The following is a 20,452-nucleotide window of genomic DNA, read 5'->3' on the forward strand; positions in this document are numbered from 1 at the left end:
TATTATAGCAACTGGAATTAATTCTTCTAACTATAAATTAGTTTAACAGTTTATTGCTACGGCAACAATGAATTAATCACACTACAACCTTCACAAACAAAAATGCTATGGAAGATGAACTGGAAACTGGGAAAATACTGGCGCACACACACAAAATTATGACAGTTATTTTTGGACGAAAGTACCCAGAAAAACCCAACTTGGGAAAACCTATGCAACAGCTGAGGGTTTTTATTATCAAGCAACAATCAGAAATTCTGAGTACAATAAATATCACCAAACTGGCGAATCTATCCAAGAGGAATACTGGAAAAAATTCTCTGAGGGAAATTACCCTCTCTGAGCAATTCTTGCACTTGACTACCTCTGAAAAGTTAGTCATCCGACCAGCTTTGCGCAGGCCCTGCGTCAACCTAGCACAATCCCTCAAACGCTCTGCCTGAATCAACTACCAATCTAGCCGTCCTACTTGCTGCAAACTGGGAAAATGCTTCTCCGACCCTCTGGAACACTTTCCCGGCGTTTGGAACTGAAAACGTCTTCCTCTTCAGCTAGATCAAATTGCCCTCTTGAGGCTTTGCGTTGCCTCCTGGAGAAAATCTCGGCCTCATATTTCTGACTCTCCAGAACTAGAAAAATTTCCTCTAGCTTACTGTCTTTGCCCCTCTCTGCCCTACTTCCCTTCGCTGGCTCGAACTCTTCCAACAACTACTACTACTATTTGGAAAATCGAATTGCCCAAGGAAATTGATTTAAAGTGTGTGTTCTCCATTTACCCATCGACCTCCTCTTATAATCTCCAGTTGGGGCTCCAACGGCCAAGATTAAAACATAATCGATGACTGAGATCATTTCTAAATCAATCTGTGTGAGTTTCTAGATAATTCACACATTTCTCAATTAATACTAATTAATTAACCACTTTTCCTAAGTTTAGACTTCGGAAATATTTAAAAATAAGTTAATAATCAAATTGAGACACTTCTAGGTGGAATTTCCATAAACAATTTTTGGGTCTGTGTTTTAGCCTCTCCACAAAGTTTCAAGAATAGAGCGTCTCTTATGCTACAAAAACTAACACTCCCTCGTAGCAAGGAAAGTGTTATGTGTTAGGACTCTACATTGTACCTTTTTGCTCACATATTTTGCTATCATTCCACCATTTTTCAATCCATATTTAAAGTCTATATCCATTTTCCAAAGGTATATAACATTTCTTCTCGTTACTATATGTTTAATTTGTTTTACATACAATTTTACATTATTTTCATAATTAACCATTGATCATAAATATATAGTTGCTAAAACAGTATGAAAGCTGTAGATTTATTATTGCAGTCTATGTTGCTAAAACAGTTAGAACAGTGTGCAAATCTCGTTGCTGAAACAGTCCGTGATTTGCATTTTAGATTCAGTAGCAACAAGAAGATATCATCAAAGGAGCTGTTACACTGGCCGCAACAACTACATTCCAAAGTCGGCATTGTCACAACCATTGTAACAGCATTTTGCTAATGGAAGAACCAATTATCCTATTTTAGCATATCGGGTTAAGAATAGGATTCATAACGTAATCAAATGTATAACAGATGTCTCCTCTTTAAATAGAGAAGACATCAGCATTAGCGTGGGAGACTACGGGAAGGTCTAGCTGAAAGTAAAGGAACTTGAATCTTTTTGTAATATGATACATTGACAGATGAATAAAATATTGTTCTGAGCACTTCTTCTTAGTTCCTTTTTCTAAGGAATCTTGTGAGAAGGAAAGGGCCCACATTCCTCACAAGATTCACCCATTAATTTCTGTAGTGTGTTTAGTGTTATTTTTCATTCATGCCTTGGTAAACTCTATTTGCTGAAATTACTTATGCGTTATTGGAACTCTGTATCTTTTTTATTATTGCATTGATTTCATAAATCCATTCATAGGGAATCAGTGATTATTTTAATTGGTAATCTGGTTTACAAAGTGAGTTTGTGAAGCGTGGTAATCAGGAACAGGTGTTGAAGATTCCTTCTTGGAGAATAGGGTCATGTTCTTTGTTATAGCACAATTAATCTTTTTCTCTGCAGATTGATCTCTTTTCCTAAATTGTTCTTTTTAATGTAGTCAAGGATTCTTTTGATAATTGTTTGCAATAAAGAGATTGTTCCTGCTGTAACTCAGAGTAGAACTTCAGTTTGTTTAAAGCAAGGTGTGATTAGTGTAATTGTTACTACAACTTTTCATTGCTTTTGGGATTGAGCATATACAGTGTGTGATTTCCTTTGAAACAAACAAACTTCCCTGGGTTGACAATTCATGTAGCACTTGGTTGTTTAAATTAATAAGCAATTAAAGTGACCAACATTATGGTCATGGTTACTTGGCAATGGGAGTGACATTTTTAGAAGCTCCTGGTTTGGGAACGAATCGGGGAGTGAATCTTTATATAATATATATTTTATATATTTTCATGCATATATGTCAACAAAAGCATGTAGAATGATGAATTAGATATAAAAAGCATAAAAACATAGATTGAACCATATAACATCAATCATCTAGAAGTTATAATCTTCATCAACCATGTCCACAAGTTAGTAACATACAACATATTGAGTCTCATGATTCATCAATCTTAAAGTTTCAAGCTTTCAAAATTCAATATATAACATTTATCATCATTGATCACCAAAGTTGTACTTGTAAGCTAAGTGTAACCATTACAACAAAGAATATCTAACATGAAATGAAATGTTATAAAATGAAATGAAATGAAACAACTTTCAACTTTCACGAAGCATCATATTCATAATTCATTACCAATGAGTTATAATTGCCAACTTCAAACTTAAATTGTCATAAATTGTTTACAAAAAATATCATAATAAATATGAAAGAGTCAACAGTTATAACAATTACTAGAAACTAGAAAATACAAGTAAATCTATTATCTATTGCTAATGCTTGGGCCTCTTTGCCGCCACGAGAAATGTCTAAGTTTTCAGTATTGTTAGAAAATCAGTATCTTTGTCATTAATATCACCCTCTAACCATTAACATAAGATAGAAAAAACATAGCATGTCAAGTCAACATTTTGTTTGAGTGATGGGTAAATTTTAGTAGGGTCATGATTCATGACAGAGGAGTTTGAAAACCAATGTCACTAACATCAAGGTACATAGAGGGATTGGTGCTCTTGATTAAATACAAGTTCCATATCCTAATACATGACAAAATCCAATGGAAACACTGCAATCCCCCCAATCCTAAAATCCTGAAATCTACTGGATTTTGAATGATATCTAAAATTCTACTTTCTCCATATGAAATCCAATGAGGTCAGAACCACTCTCAAACATCCTGAGTCATTTCATGGTAATGTTAAAAATTGAAGTAAAAGGATGAAAGTGACATTCTCCTTAATCATCATTTTCATCCTTTTACTTTAAGAATTTAACATTACCATGAATAGCATATCAATATTAGGGCCATAGACTTGATCATTAGGTTGCCCCACTCAAAAATTATTTGTTTCTTTGAAAAAAATTGCATTTGGAATGTTACTGCAAAAAAAAAATTACAAAAAAGGCTAGGGAGCGAAAATTTCGCTCCCGAAATTCACTCCCTTCAAGAGAAATTTCGGAAGCGCACTCCTGGGGTCACTCCCAAAGTGAGCGATTCGAAAGGGGGGGGGGGGGGAGTCACTCCCCCGTAACCCTGGTTCTGGTGCTGCACTACTGCTACAACACCTTGTCTCTTTATCACCCTCTATCACGTTATTGATGTCTAGCCACTGTGACTACCTGCCACTACCCACCAATCATTGCGCAACTTCGATATTGCATTTGTGTTGCTGCTAATACTATTATATTGTTGCCAACGCTGCATCTGCACTGCAACTCCCTCTCATCTGTCGTTGCTGCAACTACAACTACTGCAATTGAGAAGCATCCTAAATACTAAATCAACTGTGTCTCTGTGTTGGATTTGTCTCCAGAGTATCTGACTATTACTAGTCTCTACACCGTCCACTAAGGAATTTGCGTTGTTGCTGACTCTACTACTGAGCCTCCTGCTCTGCTGTCAACACTGTTATGCACTCCTTAGCACCTGACTGCACTAGTTTTCAACTATCACTCTAGGATCTAACTGCATCATTAACATTGATCCATCTTGCTACTAAATATTGTGGGCCCCTGTAGCAAGGTAATGATCCATGAGGAAGACACCTTAATGGACCTTGTGCAATCATGGCGCAACTCTCGGACTATAGTTCCATATTGCCCCACCTCACTCCTAGAGGTATAGTTGCAAACATGGCAAATGTGAATTCTTCCTCCAGCCCGGAGGACAACTTGTCTATCTCTGCGGACATTGTCACCTAGTCCTGCTTGTCCTTCTTCCTAAGAGGACACTGGGTACTGTAGTGGCCAAACTCGCCACACCTGAAGCACTTGACCTTAGATAGCTCCTCCTTCTTCTCCCCCAGTCCCTGACTGGGACCCTTTGATGCAAGGGCCACATTCTCCTCTTCCTTCTCAACCTTTATGCCCTTGTTGTTGCTTCCGTTGATGGTGTTCTTTAATAGAGCTCGCCTCAACTCCTCCTGTTGTAGGTTTGACCATGTCTTGTCTCATCTAGGCAATGTGTCTCGACACAAGATACTTTGGACAAAGACTTGCCACTCCTCTGAGACATTGTTCAGTTCCAACCATACAAGCTCTGTCAATTGAGGTGCCTCCAGAATGGCTGCAAGTTGATTACGAACCTCCTGGATCCTAGTGAGGAAGGGATCTATATCTCCACCTTTTTGCATCCTGATGCTTCTCAGCTTTTCCTGTAGGAACATCTTCCGCTGCTCGGAAGTATTCTAATATAGTTCATCGAGAGTGTTTGACATCTCCTTAGCAATGCCCTTGCGAGATATATGTGAAACTATATGATCTCGGAATTCATCCAGGATCAACTGCTTCACCTCCGCCATCTCTTTCCTGTATTCCTTTAGCTGATCTACATCCTGAGGTACTGCCACCACATTATCAACATAAGCTTTCAAGCCATATTCATCCAGCGGGAAGGACATCCTAACCTTCCAAATGACAAAGTTGGAGGCTCCCTCCAACCTATCCTGATCTCTAAGCCCGGGAATGGCCATCTCTGAAACTAGAACGGAAATCTCCCTCCTTCTCTTGCTCGGTTGTTGATTTTGTTATTCGCACTCCCTTCTGGAGTGAGAAAATCTGCTTGCATCTACTACCATCTGCAACTAGGAAAATCGGATTTCTAGGCTAGAAACCCTCTGAGATAAATTTCTCTCTATGTACTCTATCTCTTCTTCTTCCGCTCGAATTTGCTCAACAAATTTGTTGCATTACTCTCCAGAATTAATTTTCGGACTCTACATCTATTGCAGTTCTCCTTTGAGCAATTCAAACTTACCCTGCCACTATGCAACTGGAAATCGAACTCCTACTCTGCCACTCGCCCTGCCTGGTTAGGCCCTATGCAGACCCTGGAGAAATTGTGTTATTTCTCCCTCTGAACAGAGAATTTCTCGCTCTTCATCTATGAGCTACTGATTCAATCAACCTCACTCTGATACATTGTGAAAATTTCAATTACTAAAATCCTATTACAGCAACTGGAATTAATTCTTCTAACTATAAATTAATTTAACAGTTTATTGCTACGACAACAACGAAATAATCACATCAACCTTCACAAATAAAAACACTGCGGAAGATAAACTGGAAACTGAGAAAATATTGGCACACACACACAAAATTATGACAGTTAATTTTGGACGAAAGTCCCCGAAAAAACCCAACTTGGGAAAATCGGTGCAACCGCTAAGGGTTTCTACCCATCAACTTGCACTGCCTGGCTCGGTAGTGTATAGCCCTCAAAAAATTCGTCCTGTTTTTCCCTCTAAATAGTGAATTTTCTTCTTTCGCTTCTAAGCTTCCCCGTCTGATCAAAATCACTCTGATACTGTGTGAAAATTTCAGCGCTAAAATTTATTGCAGCAAGTTGAATTAATTCTTCGAACTGTTAATTAATTTAGTAGCTTATTGCTACGACAACAACGAATTAATCACATTACAATCTTCACAAATAAAAAAATTGTGGAAGATAAACTGGAAACTGAGAAAATACTACCCAACACAAACCAAAAAAAAAAATACTATGTTGCATGGGTTCGTGAACCGGGGGTGGGGTTCTCAATCCCATCCTAGGTTCTAGTCGCTAAGAACCGGATTCAGGTCTCGGTGCTTCTGAAACGAACCCATAAGGATCCGGTTCAACTAGTAGGAATCGGGTTCTCCATAACAGAAATTTGGGTTTGTTTGTCCTTTAAGGTGTGCCGAACCCCGATAACGAGTGCGTGGAACCCCAAAATCAAGTGTTTCAGGGTTAGCGAGTAGGTTCGTTCCAAGCTCACATATGTGGGAGCATTATTTTATTAAACGTAAATTTAGGGTAGTATAAAAGTGAAGAGCGTCACAAAGATTTAGGTGCACGAGGGCTGAAAAATGAAGTAGAAAACTTATATGTATCCAACTTTGGGGCAACTTGGTGAGGGATTTGGATAAATTCTTCAATGGTTTGCTATAATATAGTTTACAAGACATTCGAAATTTTGTATTTTGTTGCCTTTAAATTTCCATAATGTCCCAAGGCTTTGCAAAATCTATATATCTTTTGTTTTTCAACCAAAAATTTGTCTGAGCATCGTCAATTTGCCAAGATTCATAGATCAACTTTGTCCAAGTGTCAATTTGTTGTGGCATTAACAGGGTCATAAATTTTTTTACTACAGCACCAAAATCATGGGTTATACATCACATGATTTCAACTTAATCATGTTTTTTGAAATGCATTTTACATTTCTTGCCATAAAACTGTTGTGTATTCCTTTATTTTCGTATAATTAATTATCTTTTTTTAATGGGTCTTTATTTGGGTATGGGCTTCCAGTACACCTCTTAGAATTAAATTCAAATTTCAATTGGATTGTTGATATTCAGAGTTAATATCAATGGCTCTGACTTTCACTGCAAATTGTTATTGCAAACTGCCATGGGCTATTTTGTGTTGGGTGTTGAATTCACATTAAAACTCTCTAAATAGAAAAAACACTTCATAAGGCTCAATATGTTTGAAATCTTTGCCAATCCTAAAGCAAGCAATAAAGTGTAAGTTCCGAAATTGATGTCTTGGCACTATTCCTGTCTCCATCATTAACATGCTTGGATGATTTTCTTTGTTAAAGGATTTAAAGTATCATCACTCATGAGGAAAGACAACAGAGGATTTATCTCACTTCTACCATTTCTTTGGAAAATATTTTATTTATCTTGTTTAAATTTGGAAAGTATACAAGTTCATATATATTATAATTTGTAAAATACAATATCTATATATATATATATATATATAACATAACCCAATGAACCCACATACCCTGTTTCGAAAAGTGACGTACTTGTCCCCATCCCCGAACCCGAACCCACATTTCCTGGCAACATAGCAAAAATATGACACTGTTATTTTTGGACTAAAGTCCCGAAAAAACCGAACTTGGGAAAACTGGTGCTGCGGTTGAGGGTGTTTATTATTAAGTAGCGCTGAGAAATTCTAAGGACAATCTATAGATGCCCAACTAGCAACCCAATAAGCAAAATAAACTGCCCAAAATATCTATGAGGCAAATACCTCAACACCACGCTTGAACCAGGTCCAACAACTGGCAAAACTAGCTAGTCGTACAGCCTCTGCGTGAGCCTCTGTGCAGTGTTTGTGTAGGCTCTAACTCGCTAAGCCCCGAAACTGTTGGAAAAGTGAAGTCCTAGTTGACTCTGCCTCTGGAAGGAATTCACTTGGCCTCTTGGAGAATTTCCAGACCAACTGCAACTGAACCACCCTTCCTTTCAGCGAAATCGATCTCCCTATGAAGCTATTTGCGTTGGCTCTGCGCAACTTCTCTGGGAAATACGGCCCTTCTATTGCTGACTCTCTGGAATTGGAAGACTTCCTTCGGACTCTGTCTTTGCGTCCCCTCTCTAGCTCGAACTCTTTTGGCAGAATGTTATTGCTCTCTGGAAAATATAACTGCCCAAGCAAATCGATCTCCATTGTGTTCCTCCATCTACCCATCAACTTCTTTTTATAATCTCACTGTGGGACTCCAATGGCCAAGATTAAAACTTAATGGCTGAGATTATTTCCTAGTCGATCTATGTGAGTTTAGAGAAATCTCACCTTAATTAATTACTGTTAAGTAATCATTTTCCCTAAGTTAGACTTGGGAAAATTTTTAATTATTGAATTATTAACTTAATTAAGGCATATCTAAGTGGATTTTCCTTAAACCTTCTATGGGTTTTGGAGTCCTACTGTTTCTTAGCCTCTTTGACAACTATCGATACAAGAACACCATTTGACGCTACAAAAACTAACAAGAATTGCTCAAGTGGAGCACTCGTGTAGTCTTGAAAATAGTTCATGCATCTATAAGAAAAGGCCAAGTAATAGGATTTCCTTTTAGATTTGGAACAAGCAATTGAAATAGCATAAGTGGAGTGCCATTCTCCTTGATCATAGTTCTCATGCACAAGTGGAAAATCCAAATTGAATATCCTCCAAGTAGGTTAAACTTCTTCAAATCCTAAATTAATACTTGCTTGACAAACAAGCCAACTTTGAATAAAAACCATAATGATAATATAGTATTCTTACAATTTTGCACTTTCCTTTATATTTGTCTTTTTACCCTTCTACTTAAAAAAAATTATAATGTCTTTACCTCATATGAAGAAACTAGAAGTTCAAAACCCCGCTAGAAGTCAACTAACATAATATTTTTTAGGATTCCAACATTTTGGAATGGTATTCTTTAATGACCTGCTCTTCATAAACCTTTCTCAGAATGTGATGATGCTAAGATTTGGAACAAAAAGTAGCCCTCCTTTCTTGAATAGATTATATTTAAAGGCCATGCTACTCCAAAAATAGCATGTGCATGCATTGAAAGTCAACATATCTAAATTGAAGTGAAGCCCTTTGAAGTCAAGTGGAATGAACTAAACATCAAACTGAGGTGAACTGAAGTACTAGTAGCTAGTGAAGTCCAATTGAAAGACTCCTTGGGGAGGGTGCACTCCTCGTAGAGTTGAGAATAGACCATGTGGGGCCCAAAACAAGAGGTAATGACACCTCTAATAATGTGCCCTTTGATCTTAAATAAAATTGCTTGGTCAACAATCAACTCAACAAAAAGTTTACTTCTAGTGTAAGTCAAGTTATATTAAAAATAGACTTGAAGTGCACACCAAGCCAAATACAAAAATAGGTTGTTTGTCTACAAATAGCTCACACATGTTAGTGACTTGTGAAAGAAGTAACTTTCTTCCAAGGAATCTCTCAACTAGGCCGCACTAGTCATCTGGACAAAATATCCTAACAATCATATCTCTAATTTCAATCATCATTATGAAAAAATTCATGTAAGAACTAGACTATTGTTCTTATCACCATTGCGAAAATATATTGTCCTGCAAAATATCGAAGTTTTGGAATCCAATGTTGCGAAAATATATTGTCCTGCAAAATATCGAAGTTTTGGAATCCAATGTTGCGAAAATTGCAATCAGGATAAAATTGGCAAGGGTCCAAAAAAACGAAAAAATAGTACAATTCGGGGAAAAAGGTAAAAATCGGGAAAAAAACATCGGAAACATTAAAAAATCCATTTTTTCCATTTTTTAACATCTAAATCATCCACGATTTTTTGACAAATTTTATGATATTCAGGAAATTTTAACGATTTTATCGCAGTTTTTTCATTTTGGAAAACATATTGGCAATTTTTTCACAATTTTTTGGCGATTTTTATGATTTTATCGCGATTTTTTCATTTTGGAAAAACACCGATTAGATTGGCAAATTAAATCGCCATGAGGAAAAAATCGTGATTTTCGCAACATTGTTGGAATTTTTTGAACATTGAGACCCAGTGTCACTCCTAAAAGAGTCCCCCCATGGTAGTTGCGATTTTTAGATTTGATTGAAACCCTAATTTTGACCAAAAAGTTGACTTTCTTAGAATGACTTGAAAATTAAAATTTGACCCCATGTTGTTCACCAAAAAAGCCTACCCAAATCTATGATCAAATCTTGAAATGTTGAAACCATAATTTTGACCTAACATTTCATGGTCTTAGGGAATTGCCAAATTTGTATTGCACATCCTCAATGAAGGGTATCTAGAAATATAATTACTTTTGAAATTGTAGAAACCCTAATTTTGACACTTCTTTTTCTTCTCTCTCTCCCCTTGTTGTTGGTGAATGTTCTCATCAAATGAAACACAGATGCATGATTGTATATAAATTTTGTAATGTTCTTTGATGATTCAACAATATTCTTAACATAAGAAATTTTTCCTATGTCCTCCAACATCAAGTCAATGCAGTGTGCAACAAAAGGTGTCCAAAGTAAGTTAGGATGTCTCTCCATGAGCATCTTGCCATCAGCAACATAATTTGCAACATTGTTCGTTATGCCTTGAACAACATATTGTGGACCCACCTCCTGAATGAACACATCCAACAAATCACATAATAATCGTGCATAACAGAACATAAAATTCTTCTCTTAGTGCAATCGGCCTTTTCCTTCTGAAGAATATGCCCTCTAAAGTAATCATTTGAAGGAGCTTTATACCCCGAGCCAAAAATAGCAATAGCATCAATCGCGAGCTGGAAAAATGGATTTTTTGGCAATTTTTACAATTTTATTGCGATTTTTTCATTTTGGAAAAAATCACCGATTAAATCACCATGCGGAAAAAATCATGATTTTCGCAACACTGTTGGAATATTTTGAACATTGAGACCCAACTTTACTCCTAGAAGAGCCCCCCCCCCATGGTAGTTGCAAATTTTAGATTTGGTTGAAAGCCTAATTTTGACCAATAAATTGACTTTCTTAGAATGACTTAAAATTTGACCCCATGTTGTTAACGAAAAAAACCTACCCAAATCTATCTATGATCAAATCTTGAAATGTTGAAACCATAATTTTGACCTAACATTTCATGGTCTTAGGGAACTACCAAATTTGTACTGCACATCCTCAACGAAGGGTATCTAGAAATATAATTACTTTTGAAATTGTAGAAACCCTAATTTTGACACTTATTTTTCTTCTCTCTCCCGAAATGAAACACAGATGCATGATTGTATATATATTTTGTAATGTTTTTTGATGATTCAACAATATCCTTAAACTAAGGAATTTTTCCTATGTCCTCCAACATCAAGTCAATGCAATGTGCAGCACAAGGTGTCCAAAATAAGTTACGATAGCTCTCCATAGCATCCTACCAACAGCAACATAATTTGCAGCATTGTTCGTTATGACTTGGACAACATGTTATGACCCACCTTCTGAATGAACACGTCCAAAAAATCACATAATAATCGTGCACCTTTGATATGTGCAAATGCATCAACAGATTTCATAAACATTGTCCCCTTGGGACAATTAACCAAGAAGTTAATAAGGGTTCTACCCTTTTGATCGGTCCAACCATCTGACATCACAGTGCAACCTGTCTGTGCCCACAAACCCCTAAACTCCTCCAATATCTTAATGCAATTGGCCTTTTCATTCTAAAGAATACGCCCTCTAAAGTCATCATAGGAAGGGGCTTTGTACCTCGGCCCAACAATAGCAATAGCATCAATTGCGAGCTGGAAAAATGTATTGTTCCTAGCAATGTCGAAAGGAACATCACTCCAAAGAAGACACCTGCCCAATAGCTTGTCAGCTTCTTCCTTCTCCCTTTTTTTAAGAGCATGTGATAGATGGTTATGCACCAGGTGTGGTTCTAGGAACAAAAAATGATGTAGCTGACTGTATAAATTGTTGTTGAAGAAGAACCAATACCACTCTCACGATCACCAGCAAGTCCCACCACCATCATCAAGAAGAACCAATACCACTCCCACGATCACCTACAATTTGACTCTTCAGAGATGCCTTGGTCAGTTTGGTTGTCTTTATTTCTTCCAATGATTTGAGGGCTCTACAAATGATTTCTGGATTTATTTTTGTGCAAAGTCCTACTTCATGTTCAATAATTTGTGCAAGGTGGTATTTCAATCCGTATACTCCCCCTGTCATATGGTGCCCACGTAACTTGCAAGTCAAATTTGATTTGGCAACCCCCCCCCCCAAAATCAAGTTCACCAAATTCCCACATAGGGCCCAATTTCCTTGGCATGTTTGTAACTTTGTTGAACTATTGAGTTTTAATGTAAAATTGAAGTTTGAAGCTAAGGCACAAGAAAAAGTGCAAGTTAAACAAATGAAAATAAAATTTAACATACAAAAAAAAAACCCTCAACTCAATGCAACAATAATGGCAAAAAATACACATTCAAACCCAAGCAAAAATCATGGAAAAAACTAGGGCACAAGAACTTAAACAAATAAAACTAACAATCAAGATTTTGAATTTTTGACCAAAAAAAACCCTCTCCACTAAATTCAACAAAAATGACAAAAAAACACACTCCAATCCAAGCAAAAAACATGGAAAATATATTGGTGACTGAAACCCAAGAATAAAATCAAAAAAATAGACCCAGATTTGATGCCCATACCTAAAAACCATGCCCCGCTAAAGAAACTTGGTCCAAACTCGAATTTTTTTTGTTTGGGATGCTAAATTCTTTCACTTTTTTCCTCTCCTTAGCTCTCACCCTTGCCCTCTATTTGCAAAATGAATGACGAAAAACCAAAAAAAATCTTTAAAAAGTCATCGTCCGCCGTCAAGTGATTTTCGCAATATAATCAGCCAATTTAATTGCCCAAGCGAAAAAATAGTGATTTTAATTTTTCGCAACATCAGTTTAGCGCCCTTCTAGGGCCCCCCAAAAAATTTATCTCCACTAACATTTATCTCTAATCACTCCACAAATTAATTTATCTCTAACCAATTCACAGTCTAGTTCTATTGAACAAGCACCTTGCTCTTCGTTGTTAATGAGGATGAGAATTATTAAGACATGTAATTGTACTTGCCTTTGACTCGTATTTTATTTCATAAGTCTGATTTTGGATGTATAGCCTCATCTATAACGGATGATTTTGGCTTTTGCATTATGTTACCATCTCCGAGGGTTGATATAGACTGGGTTTATCTTCTAAAATGTCATTTATGTGTCTCAATTCTTTTCTCTCTTGAAATATAATGTGTTATTAACTTATTTGTAAAAAAATTAAATAAATATATACATATACATGCATATCTATTGGTCAGCTCACATGCCCACATAACACAGTACCCACTGACATACATAACTACAGTTTTCCATTCAAAATTATATGTTGCGTCTATTGATGATTCTGATATTATTATTGAATCTAAATAGCTGGAATCATTAAATCATTTTTCCTTGGAAATGCAAAGGAAACTTATGATATTATTGTACAGGAAAATGAACTAAATCTCTTACAAGGAATTACTAAAAAGGATTCTTCACTAAAGGCAAAAGCAAATACAACTAAGTGTAAGGAGAGAATAACATCCACAAATTTCAGAATGTACATTATTCAAGATCCTCTTAAGCAAGAGAAATTTGAAGACAAGATTGACAACTTACAAGACAAAAGTCATGACAAAAATTTAATTAAGGCTCTGCCACAAAGGCATTTTATATTCCTATGAATGCCGGCAATTATCCAAACCAAAGGAAGACAGGAAAATCCAGCATCATATATTTTGAAACTGTCATTTTTTATAAGACCAGAGGCACAATGATGGATATACGAGTGATCACAACAGATGCAAACAGTGTGCCAAGGTACTAACAGTGTCAAGAACGCATAAGGACCAATCTGGATGAATTAGTGATGAAGAAATGTGGCATTTGAATGCCGCAAAGATCATATTACTGGCACTTATCTGTTGGTCTGAGGTCATAGCATTTTAAAGGGAGTTTTTATATTCTACGCCAAATTAGTAAATTACCTATAACCCACATGTTTATAATTTAAATGCTTGTTATATCATTTATATTAACTCTCCATTGTCACATATAATACCTGTATAAAATGGTTGTGACTCATGCCAAGAGGCATGGATAAATTATCTATACGCCTAGAGGATATCTATCCACAATTGTGCAATCAACCTATCATCAATGTATTGAATATTTATTTACTTTTCTCTAATATGGACACATTTCTGTATGCTAGGATATCATGGTTTGTTAATGTTTGTCCTTGAGTTCTTGTGTGCAAGTATAGTTGCAGTTAGAGGTCTCTCACAACCCATGTTGCACGAACCAGGGACGAAGGGGGTACGTTTTTAACCTTTTTGGAAGCGGATCTGCAAAAGCGTCATTTCCCAAAAATCTAGGAAGCAAAGCGTCTACTATATATATATATATATATGTACGTGTTTTTTTTTTTTGCAATTATATTAAAAAAAACATCCAAAATACCAAATCAGTTGTAGAAGACATGAAAACATGCATATCTTTTCATAAATCAAGATAGATATGGCACCCATTGTACATCAATGATTAATTATTCCAAAATCAACTATCTAGAATCTAGATTCCTCTCCTCTTGTCTAGCCTTTGACTCTACTTCAATTCTCTAGGGATATTAGTCAACATTGCCAAATTTTGATCACACGGCCTAATCCAAGCCTTGTAATATGGTAGAGAAAGCTTAACATGCCTGATCAATGATTTTGACTCGAGTGAAGGGTACATTTTTGCTAAGTCCTTGACAAAGGAGTTCAACAATCAACAACACCAACACTGGGGTACATTAGGGCTCGGTGCTCTTGATTAAATGCCAATCGCATGCCCTCATACATGATATAATCCAATGAAATGCCACAATCCCATCGATCCTGAAAAGTGTTAAATCTGTTGAATTTTGAATGGGATATGAAATTCTATTATCTCCATATGAAGTTTGATGAGGTTGGAACCACTCTCAAACATCCTATGTCATTTCATGGTAATGTTAAAAATTTAAGTAAAAGAATGAAAATGAAAAATAAAGGAGAATATCACTTTTACTTTTAAGAATTTAACATTACCATTAGGGAGCATCTCGGAAGTGTCTAAGGAGCATCAAGGGGCACATTGGGAGTATTCAAAAAGCATAGTTCCTCACATAACAGTTCCAAATTTCCAAAAAATAGAAAATAAGAAGCCTCGCGGAACCATGTGCACTGTGAACCGTCCACCTTCTCTTGGATCTGTTCGTGATCCGCAGCGGATACACACCCAAACCCCCATGGATCCGCAGTCGATCCACAAACATTACCATTAGGGAGCATCTACGAAGCATCTAGGGAGCATCAAGGGGCACCTTGGGAGTATTCGGAAAGCAGAGTTCCTCACATAACAGTTTGAAAAAACAAAAAACAAAAAAAGCCCCGGAGAACCGTGTGAACTATCCACCTTCTCTCAGATCCACTCGCGATCTGCGGCGGATACACACTCGAACCTCCATGGATCCGTAGCCGATCCGCAGATCGGGTGCCCACGGATCCGATTTTTGGATCTGTGGTTCTGTTGTAGGATCGGTGGCAGATCTATACGAGACGCGATTCCGCCTCCTGATGCTTGGGGGGAGGGGGGTACGGTTGCTGCAACATTGCTCACAACAACCAGGAAAAAAGGTTATATCTGGTCAACCTTTAAATACTCCAGAGGTGGTGGGCTACACTAAACAAGGGACACTGGATTAGCAATAGGGGAGGACAGAGAATAGCAGTTATCAAGCTGAAACAGATCTGTTCTCAAATTTCACCTCTTTCAATCAATTGGCAAGACATGAAAATATGTTAACTATGAACTGAAAAGTGCAAACACCATGGAGTTTTAATTTTGGGTAAGGATGAACCTGTACAAATCAGTAATACTAAAATAAAGATAATTATTTTCATGCACTGGAGTATGCAGATGAGACAAGTCATGGGAAACAAGAGAAATATTAGAAAGCAAAGAATAAAGGTGTCAGTATTCTATCTTACACCACTCCAGCACTTAAAGATGCAAAGAAAGAACATAACAGCTCGTAGATCTCTCCAATGTGAAGAAGCAACTCAAGAATGTTAAATTATGAACACAAATTTTAAAACCCTGCTGTCGGAATAATCCAAACCTTACCATACACTACACAAAAATGTAAGAAAGAGAAGCAATATTAACAAAACACCACAGAGTGCTGGTATTCCAAGGACAATGGTATGTATTCTGTAGATACATAATCCTGAACCTGATGCTCAAAAGGTCAGAATTTAGATCCCTATTCTGTTCTAGGAAATTAAGATAGATTGGGAGACAATCAAAAGACAGAATGAAGAACTACCTTATAGTTTTTTGCCTGGCTTTGAATCTCAACCCCTTCATCATGAAGGTCATCTTCCATATCGTTCAATGGATCACTGATGACATCACCAGGTAGCTGGTGTGCCACTTTCTGAACACCGCCTATCTCCAAAATAAGTGGTTCCCGTCTAAGTAGGCGAGCTTCAATATCATCAAAATCTTTATGCTGGTAACAAGGCAATGGAAATAGGAGATACCCTAGCTCAATAAACATACTGAATAATCTGAAAGATGGTGTTCTAAATCTATATATGACTTCATCATAAATGTTATCATTCCATGTGCTTCAACAAGATACACCAAACCTGCAATCGATGCCGCAGCAGAATTTTCCGAGTAGATGGAACAAAAATGGTAAAGTCATCACCCAATGCTTGTGCTAATGCACAGATAGCATCAATAGCGTCCTTTCTGAGTTCATCTACATTCCTGCATGTTACATATTGTGTAAATCTAAATTCATTTTTTTTTTGTCCTATAACAATGAAAGGAAAGGAAGGCTACAAATCACAAAATTTTCTACAAAGAATCAAAAGCTAAATTTAATACAACTTGTTACAGAAGAATCAGTGAATGAACCGAAGAGTTTTTTGAGTTCTTTCACAAGACAATATTTACAAATAAACCAAAGTGTTTTTCAAGTTCTTTCACAAGACAATATTTATAAACTTACAAAACAATAAGAAGAGCATTGTTGATCGACATGGACTTTTTAAAATTTTGTTGATCATAGAATAGACAAAGGTTGGAAGTTTGGGATGAATTAAGACAGAAAGGGCATAAGTACATGTGATAGCAATTACACATTATAAGAAGAGCACCAAAAGTAGTAGTAGCATTCACATTAATAGCAGTAACGTTTGCACAGGAGGCCCAACCGCTGATCACCAAAAGTATAGTTAATCCCACACTGTAATAATTATTCAAATTTTGAAGGGCTCCCATTTATATGTGGAGGATACCAAGCTTCATACTACAGCAGTTAAACAACTATGCAATGTCACAAATTCCAAGAACCTCCTTGTGCAAGATACTTAACTCATAGTATATTAATGCTGGCAGAGAAAGATACCACAGCAAAGGGAGATCTAATAAACAATGAAGCTAACAATCTACAAAGATCTAAAAAAGTTACATACACCGAGGTAGGGAAAACACTCAAATGAAATAAATATGCATATCAACAAAATGGCAATGACTACAACCACAGAAGGCCATGACAATAACAAAAATAGGGAGTAAACAACATAACATGAGGTCAAATCAAAGTAATTCCTCACAACACATCTAGCACCAACCCAGGTTCACAGGCACAAGGGGCAGCTAGACATCCCTCAGCCATCCTAGGGACTTCTGCACATCCCCTGTCAAAACTGGTGCCTGTTAAGTTTTAAGTGTCTGTTTGATTCAAAAAATATAGAAAATGAAGAGAAAGAAAACCCTAAGCTAACTACAGACTAACCACGTAACCATTAACAGTGAATTTTCCCTACGCATATTAGTGTCCAGTTTCAGCACATTCGTAAGTACATCTTTTGGTTCCAATGTTTGTGATCAGGCCAAGTTCTATTTTCAGAGATTTTCAGAGTGACATGGGAAACACCATATTCTATGCTTCAGCTCAGAATCCAATCCAGACTTCTAGTTTTGGAAGGATTCCCATGCATGCATGTTACATGTAACACCTGGATCATGCATGGGTGAGTGATTGAATCAAATTCGTACCCTCTGATTTTGGAACTGGCTATTTAAGAACATATTGTTAGAAACTTATTATTTTTAGCAATTGATCACAGGTTTGAATACAGATCTGGGGGTTCTCCAAAAGCAGTATTCTTTAAATTTTTGAATTTGTTATTTTTGGAAAGTTTCTAATTTTTAAAACTTACTATTTTTGGGAAAAGTTACCCCTCTTACAGCAGGGGTACCTATACATTTATTGCAGCATTTTAAACACCACTGTAAGCCCAAGGTCACAAAGTCAAAAGCCATCTAATTACCATGTGAGGCCCTGTAGGCATCCTAGACCATGTGTCATATTGGGTCAGTCTTGTTTTGGTCAGACTATGGCCATTCCCTTTGGGTTCATTTCAGGTTACTATCATCCTGTATAGGATTGGAGGTCCTTTGAAGAGCTTACATGTGGACTCATGGTTTTACGGGAGCCATGTTGTAAGGGTGACCACCAGTGTAGGGGTCAATCCAACCCACATTAGGTGCACCTATGTCTTTCCGCATAGTTGCGAGTCTATCGACTCTTTAGGTAGCATTGGCTTTGGTGTCATATCTACCGAATGTTCCTAAGAAATGGCAGTCTTACTATCAGCAACATTTTCACACTTCCCAATGCAAGGTGGTCCAGATAAACAGTTATTCTTCAAGTCTAAATTTAAGAGAACGAAAAAAACTTGAAGAATAACTCAAGAAAAATAAATATATCTATCCCTTAGTAAAAATCTAAATAACTAGTAAAACCCTTGGAGAAAAGAGCCTAAATTTAAATTTTAACCAGGGGATAAATATATTTTACACAGGTATATCTAGTTTTTGTGTGCAGATCAGCAAGTATACAGTGTTGTCGTAAATTTTCAGATTGCAAATTTCACCAAAAAGGTACTCAACAAGGCTTCATACATCAAGTAAATACTTTATCTTTGCCTTGTATTAGCTCAGGTTTATTTTAATCACTTTATTATTACATCTGAAACTTATAGGAACTTTTTTCAACCCCTTAAAAGTTATATTAGTCACCGGAATAATTTTATTGGCTTTTACCCAAGGGGTTTTGATGCCAAGACCTCCAAAAGAGAATTTCCAACTTGTTGGAAATCCAATTTTGCAGCAGGTCCAAGGGTTAAAGGCGGTTGAACTTGACCCCACTTTAGTCTTTTAAGTTTTTAACCTCCCCACCTTAGATCTAAGGTTTAAAAATGTTCCAACACTTTTGGCTGGCTTATCAAGGGGTTTACTTGTTGATTTCAGACCTGTTGAAAACAAAAAAGCAAGTATTTTTACAAAGGAACCCCCCTAATTAAGTTTTCACTCCTAGAAACACTTAGTTAATTGGTTAGGATATTTTTAGTACATCAAAATTGACTATTTATATGACATACTTAACAAAGTTTTGAGTGTCTTGGTTTGTTGTTAGTATTCCACTTGCAATCTTGCAGCCCTGTAAAACAGGACAGCAAGCATTATTGTTCAACAACTTCCCTAACCAATACCGTATCATAAAATAAATTTGTTTTCTAGTTAGTATATTCCAAGTACATTAATTTCTTTTATTTATCTGACAAATTTCATCAAATTTTATTGTACTTGTAGGCTGGTTTAGTTGAATACATATTGCATATTTTTACACTAAGCCAGCAAGAAAACAGTGAAAAAACTCCTCCCTTCAACCAATTAGAACCCATTATAAGAAGTGTGTTGGAAGGGTCACATCTGTATGGTTAAAGGGCTTATTTTTGGGTAAAAGTTAAATGAAAATTACCATATAATTATTAAAAAATTCAAATAATTATAAAGTTAGTTTATAGAAAAAATAGTAATAATAATGATCAAATAATTTTTTTTTAAAAGGGCCAACCTCGACATGATTAATAATGACGAATTACAAGCTGAAGTCAATCAATAAAGAGATGAAGTCAACAGAGTAAGATATAGAGATGAAGTCAACCGAACAGGTAGATGCATTAACCGTAGAACCCTTAACCTACCTGAAACAGACACCAAGTCCACAATCACAGACAAGCGAACAAGACCATCAAGAAGCACCTAAGTAATTTTTCAGTATCACACAAGAATTTCAAACAGAAATCATCAACGAATTAAGAAGGAATTACTAAAGTATGATGGAGGAGACCATAGCAGAGCAGTCGTCTAGACCAGCAAAATGGGAGGGATTTTTTAAGCAAAGCCCCCTACAAAGATACCATGCTACACCAATGTAATGAAATATAAATGAATATATTGTATGTCACTGTGATGTATGTCACTGTACAGGAGTAAATCAGATGTCATTGTTGTAATTATGTG

The 20,452-nt window shown here is 36.5% G+C and overlaps 1 protein-coding gene across 3 annotated transcripts in view; it reads right to left on the reverse strand.

Annotated features, from left to right (window-relative positions):
* Positions 1-20,452, reverse strand: part of LOC149263930 (serine/threonine-protein kinase TOR-like) — a 491,915-nt gene that overhangs the window by 318,482 nt on the left and 152,981 nt on the right. For all 3 annotated transcript variants that reach the window (XM_089426963.1, XM_089426958.1, XM_089426968.1), the window contains exons 25-26: positions 16,720-16,843; positions 16,395-16,580 (exon numbers count right to left, since the gene is read on the reverse strand). In XM_089426963.1, coding sequence (XP_089283089.1) covers positions 16,395-16,580; positions 16,720-16,843 — 310 coding nt within the window. The remainder of the gene's footprint in view (positions 1-16,394; positions 16,581-16,719; positions 16,844-20,452) is intronic.

This window comes from Pinus tabuliformis, chromosome 6, assembly GCF_031772625.1.
Source record: "Pinus tabuliformis cultivar Carrire ecotype Pingquan chromosome 6, CPIR1, whole genome shotgun sequence".
In the NCBI taxonomy this organism is placed as follows: Eukaryota; Viridiplantae; Streptophyta; class Pinopsida; order Pinales; family Pinaceae; genus Pinus; species Pinus tabuliformis.